The following is a 20,190-nucleotide window of genomic DNA, read 5'->3' on the forward strand; positions in this document are numbered from 1 at the left end:
AAGGCAATGGACAAAGAGTTCGGTTAAAAGTTTGTTTTATGATCTTTTTAAATGATCTGAATGAAGTGATTTCAGTTTGAGCTTTCCATTTAATTTCCTTTCTAGAGAACACTGCTTTCCTAGCCGAGTCTCCTTGTTACCTTTCCAAACTCTACTTATCTAAGTGCCCATCCAGTTCATAGCTTTGGATTTTCCTACCAGTGAACCTGTGCTGCTTTATTTATGCAGGCCTTTCTTCCATGCTATATCAAGTAACACACATTCTAAGCCATGCAGAGGACCAGCTTTGGTTTAGAAGGCAACTGAGATAGGAATGGGAACAGAAATGAGGTAGCCTTAAATACTTCTGCTAAACATACTTCTAAAGCTGGTACGGTTACAATCAGACAATGGGAAGCCTTTTCATTTCAGATATAGTCCTCAAGGTAGGTGCTGTCCTGTTTCATTTCATAATCTAATCGCCTCCTATGAATATAATTTTCTTTCTCAGAAAGATCTGAAGATTCTTGAGGGCAAGTATCATGCTTCCTCCTTCTCTCATAGAATCCAGCATAATAGTTCATCCAGCCAAAAAGAGTAAGAATTTATTTGAATGAGTTACTTTGGATTTAGACCATTTGGCTGAATCTGTTTGGTATTTTGTCTATAATTTTCTAGTTACCTGACAGTGTCCAGTTTTGGTATCCCACTAAAGAGCATGAAGATACATCTTGAAGATTTATAGCTTGGCTTCTGCCTGATTCTCCAATTACCTCTCATACTACAAATTTAATACATTACCTGAACTTTATTCATCTCCAGTTTGTTCTTTTCATTGGCGCTCTGGTCTTGCTTGCTCGCTCCCTTTTTCTGAGGGCCTTTTCCAAAGAAGATGTAATTTACAAAGGCATATTCCAGCAGAGCCAGGAACACAAACACAAAGCAACCCATCAGGTAAATATCAATCGCTTTGACATAAGGGATCTTTGGCAAGGTCTCCCTGAGGTGAGTGCTGATGGTTGTCATTGTCAGCACAGTGGTGATTCCTATGAAACAGAAAGACACAGCTTAGCTGAATGCCCTCGTTAAGCTGCCCTTTGAAGACTAAGAAGACAGATGCAATTTCTTTATTGGTGCCTCAGAATGATGGCAGTAATGCCATAAACCAATGGGCAAAAAGAGTAGACATTTGAAAGACAACGCTGCAGGCTCCCCATACAGTCCATGAACAAATCATGAAATAGGATGTACCATTAATGGAGGGTTGGAAAACATTTTTTTAAAAAATAATGCACATAGGAGAAATGTCTATTCAACTCCTTGCCCAAATTTTAACTGGGCTGTTTATCTTTTTGTTGTTGAGTCTTAAAGAGTTTTATATATATTGGACACTAGACCCTATTGTATACAAAATTTGCAAAAATTTTCTCCCATTCTGTAGGTTAACTTTTCATTTTCTTGATAATGTCCTTTAATGCACAAAAGTTATTATTCAACCATAAAAAGGAATGAAGTACAGATAATGCTTACATGAATGAACCTACAAACCATTATGCTAAAGAAACCAGAAACAAAAAGGTCATATATTGTATGGTTCCATCTATACGGAATATCCAAAATAGATAAATCAGTAGAGATAGAATACATTTTAGTTGTTGACGGGTTATGAGGGGAGAGGAGAATGGGGAGAAACTGCTGAATGGGTAAGGAATTTTACTTTGGAATGATGGAAATGTTTTTGTTTGTTTGTTTGTTTGTTTTTAAATCCTTTGAGACTTTATTGAACTGCTACAGTACATCATTAGTTTTTGATGTGGTGCTCCGTGATTCATAGTTTGCGTATAACACCCACTGTTCCAAGTAATACGTGCCCTCCTTAATATCCATCACCAGGCTAGCCCATCCCCTACCCCCTCCCCTCTAAAACCCTCAGTTTGTATGTTTTAGACCTAGACAGAAATGGTGGTTGCACAACATTGTAAACGTACTAGCTTTGAGGATAGATGTATAAAGAGAACCACAATTCATGACCTTGATAGTTATTATTCCTGTTGGGGACATCATCCCCTGTTTTGTCCTTACCCCTGGTATACCCGTACTCATGCTCATAGTCAATATGTGCAGATTCAGACATATGATGTGATAAGCTATTTGTTGGTTTTCCTTCGTCTTGGAATGTTGAAAGGTTGAGAAGGGGCTGCCAGAACTTGACTTTGTGAGCCATTAGAAATAATAAGCTATCTAGAGGACAATTAGTCTAGGTGTGAAAGGATATGCTGAGCATCTAACCCAGTTCAGCATCTAACCACTTCTCAAAAGAAGTGATGTGTATTTCAGCTTAGCTGGAAATGATGCTGTTATGTATTTGGTGTGTGTGTGAGTGTGTGTGTGTGGGCGCACGAGCACCCACGTATGAGAATAAGCCCCAGAAAGTGATAACTGTAAGGGCTCTAGAATCAAATAATGAGGCAGACCCACACATGCTCAGATTCATCAAATACATCTTTTGTATTCTAACTTTCCAAGGAACGCTTTAAAATCTCAAATATAGCCTTTCAGCTTGCAGCAATTACTCAACCATGGCAAGATTAATTTTGAATTTTGTTCCCTAAGGAAGGAAACCATTTTTATTCCATCGTGATCACTGATCATTAATATAGCTGATGAAAGTCTGTGCCTTATTCAAGTGTGATGAGCTACATTTAAGAGAAACTCAGATCCAGACGACTTAACTTCAAAAATAGTGTTTGAAAGATAGTATTGCCCAATAATTGACATAGCTTGTTAAAAGTCACAAGGTTTAGCTTTTCCAAATCCATTTGAGAATAATGAACTGTAAATGTTCTTCACTGTAAAAAGCAGGGACCAAAGAGGAAATCATCACAAAGTTAGTAAAAATTAGTGTAATGAGAATTTAAAAGTAGACTCTAAGAAGCACTTATGTAATTAGTATTGAATATATTCCAAGATTTTTTTTTGGTAAAATGCTAAAAAGATACTGCATTGTGAAGCATTCATCCTGAAAATGCTTACACTTAGATGCTTTACTATCAAGGACTGTTACAGTAATCTCATTCTTTGACTTGCTCTGAGAGAAGCCCGTGCCTGTAATTTCTAACATTGGTTGGTTGGTTGAAGCTAAGTCCTACCAGCTGTCTGCAGTGCTGGGAATGCATTACCTAGTGCAACTCTGGCTGCAGATGCATCATAGTTGATCCAAAACGACACCCAGGACAGAATTGTAATCAGTGTGGAAGGCATGTAGGTTTGCAAAATGAAGTAACCAATGTTTCTCTTTAGCCGAAAACTTAGTGACAGTCGTGGATATGCCCCTGAGTTAAAAACGAAAAAACAAAGAAGGAAAAAAGAAAAGAAAATCAGATCTCCATTTGTTAGGAATCGTCTTCTTTATTTCACAGTGCCCCTCGTTCATTTTGGGGGAAATATCCTCACCAGTTGTGAACTCCACTTTCTTGGATACCATCTTGTAGTCGACAATTGAAAACTGAGGAAGCTCAATTTTATTAACTCCAGTTACTGCTCCCTCTCCTCCATTCCAGTAAAACTCAATGTCATCAGTGGTATAGCCATCTGAAACCAAGAAATACAGCATAGTTAAACAGAGTTCCCTTGGTCTAGAAATTCATTTTGAAGACAGTCTGGGAGCTGGAGAGGAAATTCTCAGCCAGTGGTGATAAGATGACAACACTTTAAATCAGGATGGCGTATAGGTCTCAACATAGCACTATTCCTGACGGGTTGGTTGTGGTTGCAGTGATGAGGTGGATGCATCTGGCTTTAGTGGACATAAACTCTGTGATCACTCAGTGTTATCTGTTATGATTGTTCCATATCTACTTTCTTTGCATCTACTAACAAGAACGCTTTGTTTAGACAACTGGATTGCTAGGGGTGCCTGGGGGTGGCTCAGTTGATTAAGCGCCTGACTCTTGATTTTGGCTCAGGTCATGATCTCAGCGTCGGGACAGATTGCCACATTTGGACCCGCACTGAGTGGGGTGTCTGCTTGGGTTTCTTTTCCTCTGCCCCTCCCCCCACTTGCACGCATTCTCTCTCTCTCTCTAAAGTCAATTAAAAAAAAAAAAGATAATAGGATAGTTGGATTTTAGTACCTGGACATAGATTTTTACTACGCATCATTTTACAACAATAATAATCATTGAGCACATATTTATTAAAAGGGAAACAGGAAGGGTAAAAAGATTGAGTATAATGAAAGACCAAATTTGTACATACCCATTATATGATCAAGACACTTAAAAAAAGAAATACACATTTCTTTTAGAAAATTAGGCAAACTTCCTTTCATGTATTTTTATTTTATCTAATATACAGGCGAAAAATTAAGAACTATATGAATTTTTTAATTAAACTTTTAAGTCGAAGTATAGTTCATATACAATATTACATTAGTTTTGGGTGATCAATAATTCTATACATTATCTTGCTCACTGCAGTAAGTGTAGAAGAACTCTAAGAATTCTTGACGATACGTTTACAGTTTAATATTTATGAGGGTGAGTTTTTGTTAATTTAAGAGGAATGGGTAGAGGATTGTAGATTGCATTAGAAAGGTCTACCCTGTCCACTGCTGCTCCCACCTGCCAATGGTTTAGCTGGGTTATGGTTATAAAACAGACTAACTTGTATAAAAACAATGTATGAAATATTTAAAAATCTAAAAATCATTTAAGGCATATGGAAGGGTATATTTGTCTCCTTCTACCTGGTAGAGACAAAAAAGATATTTCTAAGTTCATTTGCTATTTATAGTCACCTCAAATAAAGAAGCATCAAAACTTTTTTTCCATTAGAATTACTAGGGTTTGTGTTTCAAAGATAACCATATTATGTAGTAAACATTATGCTGACCTACTTTTTATTAAAGTCAGTAATATATTTTTTAAAAGATTAAAAAAAACCAACATAATTAAAATTTAGAAGTGAAGTGCCAAATGCCAAAGGATCACCATCAACATATCACTGCAAGGATGCAAGAAATTTAATGCTTTTGGGGTTTTATTTGAGGGGAAATAAACTTATATTAACTTTAAAATTCTCTAACTTCTCTTCAAAAAGTTCTTTTTTGAGTCCTTATTCCTGAACTCATTGAACCCACAACTGTTTTGTATTTGTTACTTTTGCCACTCTGTGGAGGTTATTATTTACCGTAGTATGTTTCAATGTATCTTGTTTTATTTCTCTTTAAGCCATTTCCTTCTAGATCCAAGAACTTGCCTTTTCTTCAGAGGGTAATCTTCCAAATGCAGACATAGATATAGCTGATATTTACTTTTAACTAAATCTTGGTGTCAGAGAGGCTGTGAGACCCTCTTTATTTATTGGAGTTAGAGTGATTGACATCTTTTAGGTATATTGGGGATTTGTACCAAATTCAGGTATGGGTCTGTAAAACTGTGATTCTTAACATCGGTTTGAGAATCTGATAAAAACTTCTGAACTCAAGAGACTGAGAAGACAAGCCACAGACTGGGTGAAAAATATTTGTAAAAGACGTATCTGATAAAGGACTGTTATCCAATATATACAAAGAGCACCTAAAATTCAATAATAAGAAAACAAACAACCTGATTAAAAAATGGGCCAAAGACACCTCACCAAAGAACATATACGAATGGAAAATAAGCATATGAAAATATACTCAACATTATATATTTTCAGGGACATGCAAATCAAAACAATAGTAAGATACTACTACACATCTATGGGAATGGCACAAGTCTGGAATACTAACACCACCAAATGCTGGTGAGGATGTGAACAACAGGTTCATTGCTAGTGGTAATTAAAATGGTACAGCCACTTTGGAAGACAGTTTTGTGGTTTCTTAAAAAACTAAACATAATCTTACCATGTGATCAGGTAATCAATTGTGCTCCACTGGATTTACCCAAAGGAATTGAAAACTTTTAATCATACAAAAACCTGCATGTAGATGTTTAGAGAAGCTTTATTCATAAGTGCCCAAACTTGGAAGCAAACAAAGCATCTGTCCTTTGGTAGGTGAAAGGATAAATATATTGTGGTACCTTTAGACAATTGAGCATTATTCAGCACCAAAAAGAAATAGGCTGTCAAGCTAGGAAAAGACATGGAGAAAACTTATATTAGTTAAAGAAGTTAAAGTTACAGAAACCAGTCTGAAAATGCCACATTCTGTATGATTCTAACTATGTGACATTTTAAAAAAGGTAAAACTATGGAGGCAATAAAAAGATCAGTGATTGTCAGGGGTTGGGGGTAGAGGGGATGAACAGTCAGAGCACAGAGGACCTTTAGGGCAGTGAAAATACTGTGTATGATACTATAAGGGTGGATGAATGTCACTATACATTTGTCCAAATTCACAGAATGCACAACACCATTATAAATCCTAAGGTAAACTATGGACTTGGGGTGATTATGATGTGTCCATGTAGGTTCATCAGTTGTAGCAAGTGTATCAGTCAGGTGGAGGATGTTGACAATGGGGGAAGCTGTGCATGTGCAGGTGCAAGGCCATATGGGAAATCTCCGTATCTTCCTCTTAATTTTGCTATGAAACTAAAACTGCTCTAAAAAAGTAAGTTCTTTAAAAAAAGTTCTAAAAAACTCCACGGAAAACAAATACATACATATGTGTAGGTAGATATACATAAATAAACATAATTTGATGGTAATTTCAGAGGATCATGGATGCCCCTGGATCCCATTTACAGGTTTTAGAGTGAGAACCTCTTCTTCAGGGGATAATGGCTAGTGGCATATGACAGCTTAAATTCAACCCTGATGGTCTCCCTTCCACTTCCAGTTCAAAGTCCTGCATGAAGTAGGATCTGGGGAATGTGAGGTCTCAGCTATGTCTGGATCTAGTGAACAATGGTGTCATGGGGTTTCTGCCACCCCCCGCCCCCGGCCCCGGGGACTAGAGAGAACCTGGGGACTAGTGGCATGGAGTTCTTGGATGGGGATTGGAATGATGAGATTAAGGAAGAAAGCTGGGTACAAGGGCTCTTTGGGCCTAGTAAATAAAGGGTGCTAACACCTGTGTGACTTTCTGGAGGAAGGAGAGGTGGGAGAGTTAAAAAGATAGGCTGTCTCAGAGAAAGAGACTACCTCCTAGTGTATCAGCAGGAGAATGGCAACTTACCAGGAGGAGCTCACCACACTTTTCCCCTAGAACATTGTTTCTAATTATGGTTCTCGGGCAGCTGGGCCCAAACCCCAAGGTGTATGCGGGGAAAAAACAACAATGCTTATAATGGAATCTGATAGTCCTAGAGAAGAAAAACAAGCAGGACATCCAGAGTAGATGGCCCCTAGTGAAAAGAACTGGTGGAGGAAGCAGACAATAGTTTGAACTCTTCATTTCCTACACTTACTAAAAATATAGGAACATTTAAGAAAATACAATGAACCATGGAATACTATATCAAAAACTAATGATGTACTGTATGGTGACTAACATATCATAATAAAAAAAAGAAAATACATACATATACATATATCTATACAAAAACACTTAAGGATATTTGATTAGAGCACAAAAACTTTCCTTGTACTAAAATCCATAGATTTTATTAAAAGATGTTTGAGATAAATTGAGAAGATGGGCACTGGTGAGGCCAGATTAATGTCCTAGAAGACAGTTTGAAAGAAATATCTCAAAAGAGAACAAAATTATAGAGATTTGGAAAGTATGCAGAAAACATAATGGCTTGGAAGGACTCATCTAGGAGATCTAATATATAAATAGTAGGCATTCTTGAAAGAAGAAGAGGGGCCATAATAAATAAAAAGAAAACACAAATTCTCTTGAGCTTAATGAATAAAGTATTTTGCAAATTGAAGAGCTCATTATATTAAGTAATTGTGAAATCATTCCTGAACTTCAAAAGTAAAAGAATAATCTTAAAATTTTCCAGACAGAAAGTACAAGGTATTTTCAAAGGAAAACATGTTGGACTTCTTATATGGAAAGGAAAAGCTTATGGAACAACATCTACAAAATATCTAGAGTATAGGCAAAAAGGATAGCAAATCTGAGACCCAAGAGTCCCATTCCCTACCAAAATACTGCTCCTTTCCAGAGACAATATACAAAGATCAGAGAACATATCACCCAGAGACCTGTTCTAGGAAACCATTCTACAGAAAAGTCTGACTAAATAAATGAATCAGGATGGATAAATAACACATAATAAGAGAAATCACCTTGGAAACAGGGGAATTGTAAAGAATCATAAGACTACGTTTTTTATGTCTGTGTAAAAATTCAGAAAATCTGAATGAAATGGATAATTTTCTCATAAGAAAAGTATTTGCTAAAGTCCAAATCAGAGATAGAGGATCAAAATAGCTTGATTTCACTTTCTACAAACAAACAAACATCCACTAGACTCAGATATTTAAAAACTTATAATTCTATTACTACTCAAATAGTTCCAAAGTAATGGTTGAGAATGAATATTTCCACATTATTTTCATAAAGTAAGCAGAGCGTATTAGTAAACAAAATCCAGCAGTACATTAAAAAATAAAGCACAACTAGCGAGGTTTATTCTAAGAGTGCAAAATGTTCCATGTTAGAAAATTCTAGTAATACACTTCATTATATTAACAGATTTAGAGAGAAGGAAAGTATATTATTATTTACATGGGTACCAAAAGGGCATTTGACAAAATGTAATAGTCATTTAGTCTTTTAACAAACAACACCACTCAGTAAGTATGAATAGATGGATACTTCCTTACCTAATAAGACATATCTATCTCAGTCTCAAAGCCATCATCATGTTTATTGTAGATACACTAGAACATTCCCATAGAGTTACAAAATAAGAGTGTCCACTACCAATGCTTTTATTTAACACTGTTCTGGAAATACTAACCAATGCATTAGGCAACAGGAAGAAAATTAAAGTATAAAGTTATAAAGCGGCTGGTTGAACTATCAATATTTGCAAATTATACAATTGTATGCTCAGTAAACCCTTAAGAATTAACTGAATAACTATTATAAATAACAGGATTTGGTATGGTAATGGGGTGCAAAAGTACTATATAGAAATGGGTAACTTTCATATATGAAAACAATAATTTTAATATATAATAGAAGAAAAGACTCATTTTAAAATAGAGACAAAATATCCAGTAATAAACTGAAAAATATGCAAGGCATATGCAACATTTAAAACATTCTTGAAGTGCAGAAAAGGAGCCTTAAATAAATAAAAAGGCATTTCATGTTTTTGAATAGAAAAACTCATCATAAGTTCATTTACAATTTAGCCTGATCACCTATAACAATAGGCTTTTTGTTTTGGAAACTGAAAATAATGATTCTAATGTTAAAATAAACAAATCAGACGTTCCAAGAAAACTCTAAAAAATAAGAGAGATAAAGGACACCTAGTCCTATCAGGTAGTAAAACGTGCTGAAAACCTTAAAAAATGACAATAGTATTATTCTAATGCTGGTATAGACAGAGAGATCAATGGGCCACCATTGAAAATTCAGAACCAGAGTCAAATGAACGGAGGAATTTAGTATATGATTGAATTGGCACCTGGAAAAATTGGGAAAAAGATAGCTTCATAAATTCATAAATCATTTTGGAAAAACTGGGGAGCTATTGGAAAAAATCAGTTTGGCCGTGTATTTCATTCCATGTATTATTATAAACTTCAAATTAATTGTAAAACCATGTATGTACTAGAAGAAAACAACGGAGAAAACTTTTATAATCCTGGCATTGAGGAGGACTTTTTAACGTAATACAACAACCAGAAGTCACAAAAAATGACAGATTTGTTCACATTAAAAAAAAAAAAGGCATGGCAAAACCCCATAAACAACATCAAAAGCAAATAATAAAAAGTAATTGTAGTGGGGGTGCCTGGTTGGCTCAGTTAGTTAAGTATCTGCCTTTGGCTTAGGTCATGATCCCCTGGTCCTGGGATGGAGCCCCTTGTGTTCTCTTTGGGCTCCCTCCTCAGAGGGGAGTCTGCGTTTCCCTCTCCCTCTGCCCCTCCCCCACTCATGTTCCCTCTCTCATTCTGCTCTTTCTCTCAAATAAATAAAATCTTAAAAAAATAATTGTAGTGCATATTTCAGATAAGTGCTACATTTCTTAATATATAAAGAGTTTCTACAAACAAAAAAAAGAACCAAAAACTTAGTAACAAAATGGAAAAAGGATATTAAAATACAGTTCATTAAAAAGGGAAAAATGCCCAACCTCAATCATAATAAGACAGATACAAATTAAAATTAAGGCTATATAACAAAATACATTTTTTTTGCCTGACGATTTGGCAAAAATCCACAAATTGATAACATTGTGTTGCTGAGGATGTGGAGAAGCAAATACTGTCATATATTGCTGGTGAGGACGTAATTTAGTAAAACCCGTATAGAATGCAGTTTGACTTTATCAAAAATACAAATGTACATATTCTTTGGCTCGAAAATTCCTATTCTAGAAATCTATCTCAATGATTGAATTGCATAATTGTGAAGAGTGTGTATACAGGATTATTCATCATAGCACTGTTTCTTTTTTTTTTAAGATTTTATTTATTTATTTGAGAGAGAGCGCGAGCGAGAGCACAAGCAGTGGGGAGGGGCAGAGGGAGAGGGAGAAGCAGGCTCCTTGCTGAGCAGGGAGCCCACCGAGGCGCTTGATCTCAGGGTCCTGGGATCATGACCCGAGCCGAAGTCAGACACTTAAATTACTGAGCCATCCAGGCTCACCTATAACACTGTTTCGAATAATGAAGTATTTGAAACATATAAATGCCCCTCCATAGGAGTGGTTGACTAAATTTTGGTATGTTAATATACTGTTGTAAAGTGGAAAAAAGAATGAGGAAGTTCCTACATATAATATGAAAAACTCTCCATAACTAACTTTAATGGGGAAAGAAACCCCACAAAGTTTGGCTATAACATGGTAACATGTGTGTGAAAAATATGGGAAAAACTAAAATATAGTTATATATACTTGTATATGTCTAAAAAAACTCTGGAGGGTCAGCTGACAAACTAATACCATAATTTCCCTTGGGGGCACTAAGCAGAGGGGCGCTAGGGATGGGAGAGATATTTTCACTATATTGATCTTAATATTTTTTTTGAATCATGTGTATATGTTAAAATAGCAAAATACTTAAGTTAAAAAAAGGACACGGAGAAGATTAGAGTGGGGTTTATTTGAGAAAATTTTACCAGCAGAGCTGTAATGGAGTGCAAACTTCCCCAAATTCTCCTTATCATCAGAGGTAGACTGAATGAGCAGCAGCCAAGATTCCAGTAGAGAGGAGCCCGGCCTTGTAATGCTTCACTTTCCACGGGCTTGGCCGGACCTTTGTATCTGACTAGGGGACTGTGTGACAGTGGAAGGTCCCAGTGGAGGAAGTGGCCTGGTCATAAAGGCATAGCCTTTGGAACTCAGCAGCTGGGACCAGCCTGTGCTTCTGTCAGGGTAACTGAGATTTGCTGAGTCTGCTGTTTGCCAGGAAGGAGGAAATGAGCTTCCAGGATCATCCGGACCTGCCTCTCTTCAGGGCCATAAAAGTGCCTTCTACCAACACAAAATCAGATTAGTTAAAAAATTCACAATGCCCCTGAGATGCAAACAAACCAGTTGGCTTGGAAGAAGGAGAAGCGCTGATGCTAAGCCTGGGGAAACATTTCTCCCACGCACCTTTGTTATGGGATGAAAAATACCTCAGCGGCATCCATTCAGGAAGATGGCATGAAAGGTAAGCTTTTTCAAAATGATAGATGGAATCAAAATAAGTACAATTTAGTTTAGAAAATTCTTTTAAAAAGCCAAGACGATATACCCCAAATTTAAAGTTCTCTTCTGGTCTGACTTGATCTGAGCATGGAGTTTAGACTAGCATATCTCATACCCTTTACTCACCTTTATATGGGGCCAGAGTGGTTTCATTCAGATAGGTCCTTGTTAGGCTCCTTACATTTCCCAAAGAGATACTGTCCTATTCTGAGCTAGACTACACATGATTTTGCTTTTAGTTGGCAACATAGAGTATTTGAACTGTAAGTATTTGTTAGGGAGGATGTTCTTAAACCCACTATCTAGAAACTCTCTGTGAAGAGACATACTATTTATAGGTCAAAGCCTGAATACAAACCCTTGGCCTTGTCCCAGTTTGGGGATGGATTCATCTACAGCTTTTGACCTCATTAAGCCTTTATCACTACTCTGTGGCCTTGGGTGGCCTGTTTCTAATAGGAGTAAAAACAGGGCTGATCAAACACAGCTTCTATATTAGCTTCTATGTGCTGCTCATCAGAGACACCTGCTTGCTCACTCCCCTTCCTGAATGCTCTAATGTAAGGTCTTTGCTGACTCTTCTCCCCTGCCATGGACAACGCTGGATTCAGCCTCTCATCTTCCTGGATATCCATCAGGACCTCTGATGAAGCACAAACACGAACTACCTCTAAACTGGCAAGGCAAATCAATGGCAACTATATCTAATATTCTAATACACATATTTTGTTCGTCTACTATGTATCAAGCACTATTCTAGGCACTAAGGATATATAGTGGCTCAGACTTGACACTGCTCTTCAGTAGCTCATGGTCTAAGAGCAGGCTGAGCAAATTGTCGACCTCGGGGAGTTAGAGATGGTTTTGCAGAGGATTTGGCCAGATGGGTGGAGCAGGCCTTCCTGCCAGAGTGAATAACATGTAGAGGGAATAACATAACATTAGGATGATGTCAGTGGGAAACTGTGATTTACTTCATAAAATTTACTTAATAAGCAACTCAATTTTTAGCAGGAAACTGAAATTTAAAGGGCAAAGTTAAATATATACAAACATAGAAAATCTTCAAAGATTTCAGTATGCAAAGGTAAAAGTGGGCTGAGAAGAGTAAAGTGATTGGTAGCCATGACTGAGTGTAGGAAGAAGTGTAGGCAGATACCTAAGGCAACTAGTCATAGCTCTTCCTGCTCCCAATTGACTTTTATCAACTCAACTATGTGCTTGCCTTGAACAAAGCACAAAACCATGTTGAATTTTACTTGGCTTATTTGTCTTTCTCCCACAGGCTCTGAATTCCTTGAGGTCAGGGACTGGTTTTCACTCCTCTTTGTACCTCAGTGTCTAGCCTATGTACCGAGTACCTAGCATACAGTCAGCATCTAATAAAAGTTTGTAGACTATTGAATTCTTGCTTCTTATCATTAGGACTCCTGGCTTTCTCTTACCGACCTTAACTTGACAACCAGGCACTACCCTGTGCACATGTCTATTCATTCAAGGATTAAATATTTATTGAGTGCCAGGTACTGGAAAAGTACGGGAGGTATAGTGCTAAATAAAACCGACAGGGCTTTTGTTCTCTGGGAGCTTGCAAACAGCATCTAACATGCTATATATTTCACCCCAGAATTCCTTTTGTGTCAGATACTATGTGTATTGGCTTTCTTATTTACCATGTGTTCTGATCTCCTTCAGGAAAGACAACTACATTTCCCAGATTCCCTTGCAACCAATGGTGTGGTTATGATTTAGGTTCCCTGGATTAGATGAGGTAAGTGATGTCAGAGGTGGTAGTTGAGGTATTCATTTTCTTTGTACAACTCATATAGTAGTACAGATGGCTCAGGAACCAGGAATTCTGGTTTTAGCTTTGGCGGTCCTCAAATCAACGTGGTGGTGGAAGCTACCTGATTACCTGCTTCCTGATTGTGGTGGTGCTATTGGTTCCCTTGGAGGGCCGGTTTGTACTGTGGCTCTGGGAGTCATTTCCAGTGACCCAGCCTAGACCTACTACTCCAGTCCTTTAATTTTGTAAGTACCACTTCCTTATATTAAATCTCTTTCTGCTTAAGCTAACCAAATGGGTTTCTGTTATCTGCAATCAAAACTGGATTGATACATTCTATTTTTCTTCTAGGGAAGAATTATTTGCTTCAGGTGTGGGATTACCAGAGCTTTTCATTAAAACCTCTGTTGTGGCTTTTGCTAACCATTCATGTAGTGCTGGGGCTGGGCTCGCTGTCTCTCTGGCTTCGTGTTAGATGCTGCCCCTTGGAAGAACTTAGAAGCTTAGAAGATGGAAGGGAAGGGAAGGTTCAGGATTTTGGCTCTAGCAGTGTGATAGTGTCACAGTGGCTGGTGATTACTGCGGGGGCAGTAGGGTGATTCCAGATACTTGACGCTGAGGAAGAGGCAGCACCTCTTTTGGCAACTCCACAAGTATCTAGAACAGCATCTCTAATAGGATCTCAGCAGATTCAGACTCATGGCCTCCAGCACGGGGGTGTCGGCTGTTTCTGTCTTTTGCTCCTTCAGCAACCATTTCCCCTTCCCCCTTTTGTTTTTCCAGCCCTTTCAATTTTTATAACCAATTTTCTCTATTAAATTACGTTTTTGAGAAAACTTGAGTAGTTTCTGTTTTCTTGATGGGCTCCTGTCAGTTACACAGTACATCTGAACATGTAAAGATTTCATCTGTTTATGTAGCTTTGTGTTTATCTCTGCCATTTGTGTCCTCTATCCCTCACTATATACACTTCATGAAAACAAGGACCTTCATAATTCATTTTTAAAAAATTCCTGGTGCCTAGGACAGATTATGTCTAGTAAGTATACAATATATAGTTTTGAAAAAATGAATTATTGAGTATTGTTTGCAACTTAGGGATCTAAGTTTTTTGCCCCAACCTGGTAACCTGATATGGGTAACTTGATACGGTAGCATTCTTGAGCTGGATTTACTCCTTGATTAAGATGATTCTGCTCACAGGGGCCTTGCAGGTGGGTCTAGGCATCAAGGAAATGGGAAAAGCTGCTTGTTAATTTTAGCCTTACTGAGTAATTAGGTGATAAATTACAACCTCAAGCTGGTTTTTTGAGTCATAGGATCCTACGGGAGAAATGTTAGCAATAATTAGAATTGAAACTCTGGAGATGGTCTGTAGCTAGGGGTTGAGAGAAGAGAAGGCAGTGGGTGAGCCAAGACAGCACCTCTCCTTCTGACTCCCAATTCTGAAGAGCAGCAGAACACTTCAGTGCCACGAACAACAAAACAGCTGGAGTATGGCCATCAACCACGACAGATTTTAATAGTATTCAACTGTTTATACGGTCAGTGGTCTGGGTCTTTATTTCCAAGTTCACTTGTACTTTGTTTAACTGAAACCCATTAGGCTTAGTGTTCAAGGCACTGAGATAATTACACATGATTTGGGGGAAAAAGAAAATGCTCACTCCATTTCATGTAGAAGTTTGAGTTCTCACGAGAGCAATAATGGTAGCTGGATCCAAAGGAAAGAATAGAGGCCTAGAAATACACTATTATTCAAAGGTTACACAAGAACATTTTGTCACAGAGAGCGAACATCAATTTACTCACACCTAAACAACCTATTTACCAAAGGCTTTCCTTTATGAACCAGTGACTTCACACAGCGCCTCAAAGCCTGAACACTTGGATACCAAGGATATTGTTTCCTAGCAACAATAACTACACAGAAGCTCTCAAAATTTCCTCTCAGCCCCTGGGGACTTCTTAGTGGTGCAGAAAGTACAGATAAAATTAAGCTGATGTCAATGGATAAAGATGCATGGATCTAGTACAAATGTAGAAGGACCTGGACATTAGTGTTTCTCTTTATTATTTGACGCACTCTATTTTGGATACATTTTCTAATCTGAAAATAAAAATTACTCCCCCCTGTGTTTAATAGACCCGAGAGGATGTTCTAAAATTGTACTTAAATTGTATTTTAGATAATGGAGATATTTAAGCTTCTAATCCATGAGCGGGCGGAAGTGAATGTATTTCCCTTTGAGGAGCAGCCATAGCCTCACCTCACGTTTCCTGGTGTGGAGCTTGATTGGTTTAGGCCCATTGTTAACATGTCATCCCCTCTGCTGTGGTGACTGCCTCAAGATTAGGCAGTAATCCAGGTCTAAAGCAATCAGCTCACAGCAATACCCTGATCAAATTATTTCTTGGAAATAGGGAGAAATCTGGGACTTTTATTCAAAAGTTAGAGAAGAGATTTTCCTCTCTCTTTTAGTTGTCAGCAAATAAGAAATGTTGAGTGGAAAGTGGCTAGTCCAGTTATAGGAAGCACTACGTTCCCTTCCTATATTCATCAGTCCCTACTCGCATTTACTTGAAGTGTCCTAGATCACACTCCTGATCAGCATTTCAGCTACTGTTAGAAAATGACCTATTGAAATAAATCTACTAGTCTGTCACTCCCCAGTTCTTCCTTTTCCTTCTACACGAGAGCAAAAATATTAGGAGTTTTTCAGTAACTCTGTTCTTGTAGCTGTGTAGATACTTTATATTATAAGGTTATTAGATATTTGTAATTGTGCATCTCAGCAGCAGATATGGATGCCAACAGGGTGTGATCTTTCCAATGACTCCAAATCTGTTACATTTATTCTAAAAGCTACTTTTCTTTCTCACCCACATCTGTACCTCTGTGACATCCTAAGAAGCAGTAAACAAACTACGGAAGACAATATTTATATTATATTATATTATATTATATTATATTATATTATATTCAGTTAGCCAACATATCAGTGATTCATCAGTTGCGCATAACACCCGGTGCTCATCACAACATGTGCCCACCTTAATACCCATCACCTGGTTACCCCATCCTCCCACCCCACTCCCCTCTGTAGCCCTCAGTTTGTTTCCTGGACTCCAGAGCCTCTTACTAGGTATTTATCCCAAAGATACAGATGTAGTGAAAAGAAGGGGCACATGCATCCCAATATTCATAGCAGCAATGTTCACAATAGCCAAACTGTGGATGGAGCTGAGATGCCCTTCAACAGATGAATGGATAAGGAAGATGTGGTTCATATATACAATGGAATATTATTCAGCCGTCAGAAAGGATGAATACCCACCATTTGCTTTGACATGGATGGGACTGGAGGGGATTATGCTAAGTGAAATAAGTCAAGCAGAGAAAGACAATTATCACATGGTTTCACTCATACATGGAACATAAGGAATAGTGCAGAGGTCCATAGGAGAAGGAAAGGAAAACTGAACAGGAAGAAATCAGAAACGGAGACAAACCATGAGAGACTCTGGAAGACAAATTTTTAAAGTGTTCTCACAGTATTAAAAAACCTTAAGTACAAATCCGTGCAGCAATCCACTTAATGTTTGACTCCTGTCTGACAAAATACTGTTGGAGTGGTCATCTAGTCCCTAGGGATGGCTATCAATTGTTAATTAGGTTTGTAGGTGATCATTAGAAAATATGTCCTTGTAATAAGTAAAAATTCATCTTCCAGGAGGTCATTCACTGTCAGATCCTTACCTACCCCTTGTGTTAATAGAAGACAAACCCAGTGCCTTTTCTACATGACAGCACCTTCCATTTTCTGAGGACACCTCTCCTGATCCCTTTCAGTCTTTCATTCTCCTGGCTCTGGTCTTTCCCAGGATATCCTGTCTATGAAGCTTTTCTCTGCTCAGTAGTTTCCAGGTTGTTTATATACCCCTTGAAGTGCAGAGCCCCAAACTGAGAGGTGGATATGTCTACCCTGTCTCTTCTACCCCTCTGAGTTATCTGGCTCCTTTCCCTTACTCCCAAGGTTAATCCTGCTCTGGTCATGGAGCCATTCCTGACTGATTTAGGAATTCAGCAGCAGCAGGTTTGGAATTACACGATGTCTTTCAGATTTGGAATCCTAGAGTCCAGGCATGTTTTCTAGTTTCTTAAGCATCCCCTGAGGAGCCCCCTTATTTTCAGCCTGATCTAGCATGTGGTACACTAGGAACAAGGTCAGTTTTCTCAGGATTCTACCCACTCCTGTCAAACCTTGGCATCTCCTATGTTTGGCCAATATGTAAATTCCCAGAATGACTTTTAGAGAGTCTTGCTCCTTCATATCTGATTGCTTAATACCACCTAGTGCATTAAGCCTTGTATACACTAGATCATCTCCACTTAAAGACTTTTAGACCCCAGGCACTTTTGTTTTTGGAAACACCTTTGCACATTATATTAACTACATTAAAATGCATTAACATCCCATGTTAAACATACTTTACATGTCACTATAAAAGCACTGGGTTTTAGCTGACTTGCTAATGTTCTATTTGTTTTAAGATTGTATTGTATTGTATATATTTGTTTTGTATATATGTGTATATATATGTGTGTGTTTTGTTATATTTTAAGATCGTATTGTACGTATTTGTTTTAAGACTATAGTTTTCTCTATGTGTTTTTGAGCCAAAAATTTAAGACCTTGAAAAACTCATAGCACGTAAGACACGTCGCCTATAGCGCTTGATGACAAAATGGCTTGGCTAGATCCCAGATACCAATAGGGCTTTAATGCATTGCCTAAGATCTCCTTCCAAGGTTATTTGGAATATATCCAGTTCCTCTTAAATTTCTCACTGATGGGAATCCTGCTATGATCATCAGATCTCCTGACCCTAATTGTTGGCCCGTCCTGAATTCTAAATTAGCCCACCACCTGTAATTTCTCTGGATGAAGTTGCCCGGCAGGTTGGACTGCCTGCAATAGCTATACCCTTGGGTTGTCCAGGTGTCATCTCTGAGACCGAGAGTCTGTCTGACCCTATTCTGAATTCTCTACCATTTTCCTGGCCCCATGCTGATGAGATGCTTACTTGCTGTATGCCATGCCTGTCTAACTCATGGTAGTTTCAGTGTGGGTAACTACCAAGGAGCAAGACTTTTTACATTCTAGTTGCTGGTCTTACTGGTCTTCTATTACAGCAGCACAAGTTGAAATTAGCACTTTGACAGTCACATTTTTCCCCGTCGAACTCAAACATAGGATCTAATGTTGTCCCCATTAAATGTTATCTAATTCAATTTGACTTGCTGTTCCAGCCCATTGAGGGTTTTTTTTTTTAATCCTTATTTGCTCACCCTTTTTGTCTCATGTTATCTTCAAATTTGATAAATGTGCCTTTTATCATGATTCCCTTGATTGAGACAAATGAGGAATGGCAGAGACAAAGAGAGAGCCCTGTAACACTCTCTTGGCAATATCCTTCTGGGTTGTTATCAAAAGTCTTTGATCAGCACTTTATGGGGTGGCACCAGAATTCATCCATTTAATATTTTTCTAACTGTTTTAGCCTCGAGTCTGTATCTCTGTATTTACCACATTTTCCTGATTCGCTGATTTTGCAATCCTATCAAATAAGAAAGTGAGGTCTGTTTAGATTTGTGTTTAGAGAAATCGAGCTGCCTCCATCAATTACCGATTCCCCTTCTATGGGGTCCAGGGCTAGCCTCCTGCCCAGACTGAATCAGTCTCATTAGCCAGGTGTCTTAGAATTTTCCTTTCTTCCCTTCTGGAACAATGGAATGGGATATTTCATTCTGTCCCTGCCAATAACCATTTGGGGTACTAATGTAAATCTGTAGGCTCATGATAATAACCTTCCCTTCACAAGGTCAAGTTTCCTTTAATAAGTGCTAATTTTTTAAAAGGTTTTATTTATTCATTGTCAGAGAGAGAGAGAGCACAAGCAGGGGGAGCAGCAGGCACAGGGAGAAGCAGGCTCCCTGCTGAANTAAATCTGTAGGCTCATGATAATAACCTTCCCTTCACAAGGTCAAGTTTCCTTTAATAAGTGCTAATTTTTTTAAAGGTTTTATTTATTCATTGTCAGAGAGAGAGAGAGAGCACAAGCAGGGGGAGCAGCAGGCACAGGGAGAAGCAGGCTCCCTGCTGAACGAAGAGCCCGATGCTGCGATGCGGGCTCCATCCTAGGACCCTGGGTTCATGACCTGAGCCGAAGGTAAATGCCTAACGGCTGAGCCACCCACGCATCCCAATAAGTGCTAATTAATTTATGTAGGTGCCTATGTTTTAGAGAAATTTTTGGTCACAGATAAGAACAAGTGGTGCTCTATTGCCAAAATCAGTCATGGGGAACAAAAATAATCACACCTGGAAATCCTAAAATCTTATTATGAAATATTTGTCTTATATGTTTGTTACCAATAACACTTTCTCAAAACAAATAGCCACCAGCCATTTCTATTTTGTCTTAATCCTCAAAGGGAGACTATTTTAAGTCTCAAAAAAAATTCTTATCCACCTCTTTCTAATTTACATTAACAATCATGGAGTAGATTTTTCCAGGGTATGTATGGTCAATTTT

General features: G+C 38.0%; 1 protein-coding gene across 1 annotated transcript in view; it reads right to left on the reverse strand.

The window, feature by feature from the left end:
- The window catches only part of GABRB1 (gamma-aminobutyric acid type A receptor subunit beta1), a 352,274-nt gene that overhangs the window by 15,619 nt on the left and 316,465 nt on the right, over nucleotides 1–20,190 (reverse strand). The window contains exons 5-8 of the mRNA XM_034670952.1: nucleotides 6,051–6,100; nucleotides 3,433–3,570; nucleotides 3,159–3,311; nucleotides 781–1,025 (exon numbers count right to left, since the gene is read on the reverse strand). Coding sequence (XP_034526843.1) covers nucleotides 781–1,025; nucleotides 3,159–3,311; nucleotides 3,433–3,570; nucleotides 6,051–6,100 — 586 coding nt within the window. The remainder of the gene's footprint in view (nucleotides 1–780; nucleotides 1,026–3,158; nucleotides 3,312–3,432; nucleotides 3,571–6,050; nucleotides 6,101–20,190) is intronic.

The sequence above is a fragment of the Ailuropoda melanoleuca genome, chromosome 11 (assembly GCF_002007445.2).
Source record: "Ailuropoda melanoleuca isolate Jingjing chromosome 11, ASM200744v2, whole genome shotgun sequence".
Lineage (NCBI taxonomy): Eukaryota > Metazoa > Chordata > Mammalia > Carnivora > Ursidae > Ailuropoda > Ailuropoda melanoleuca.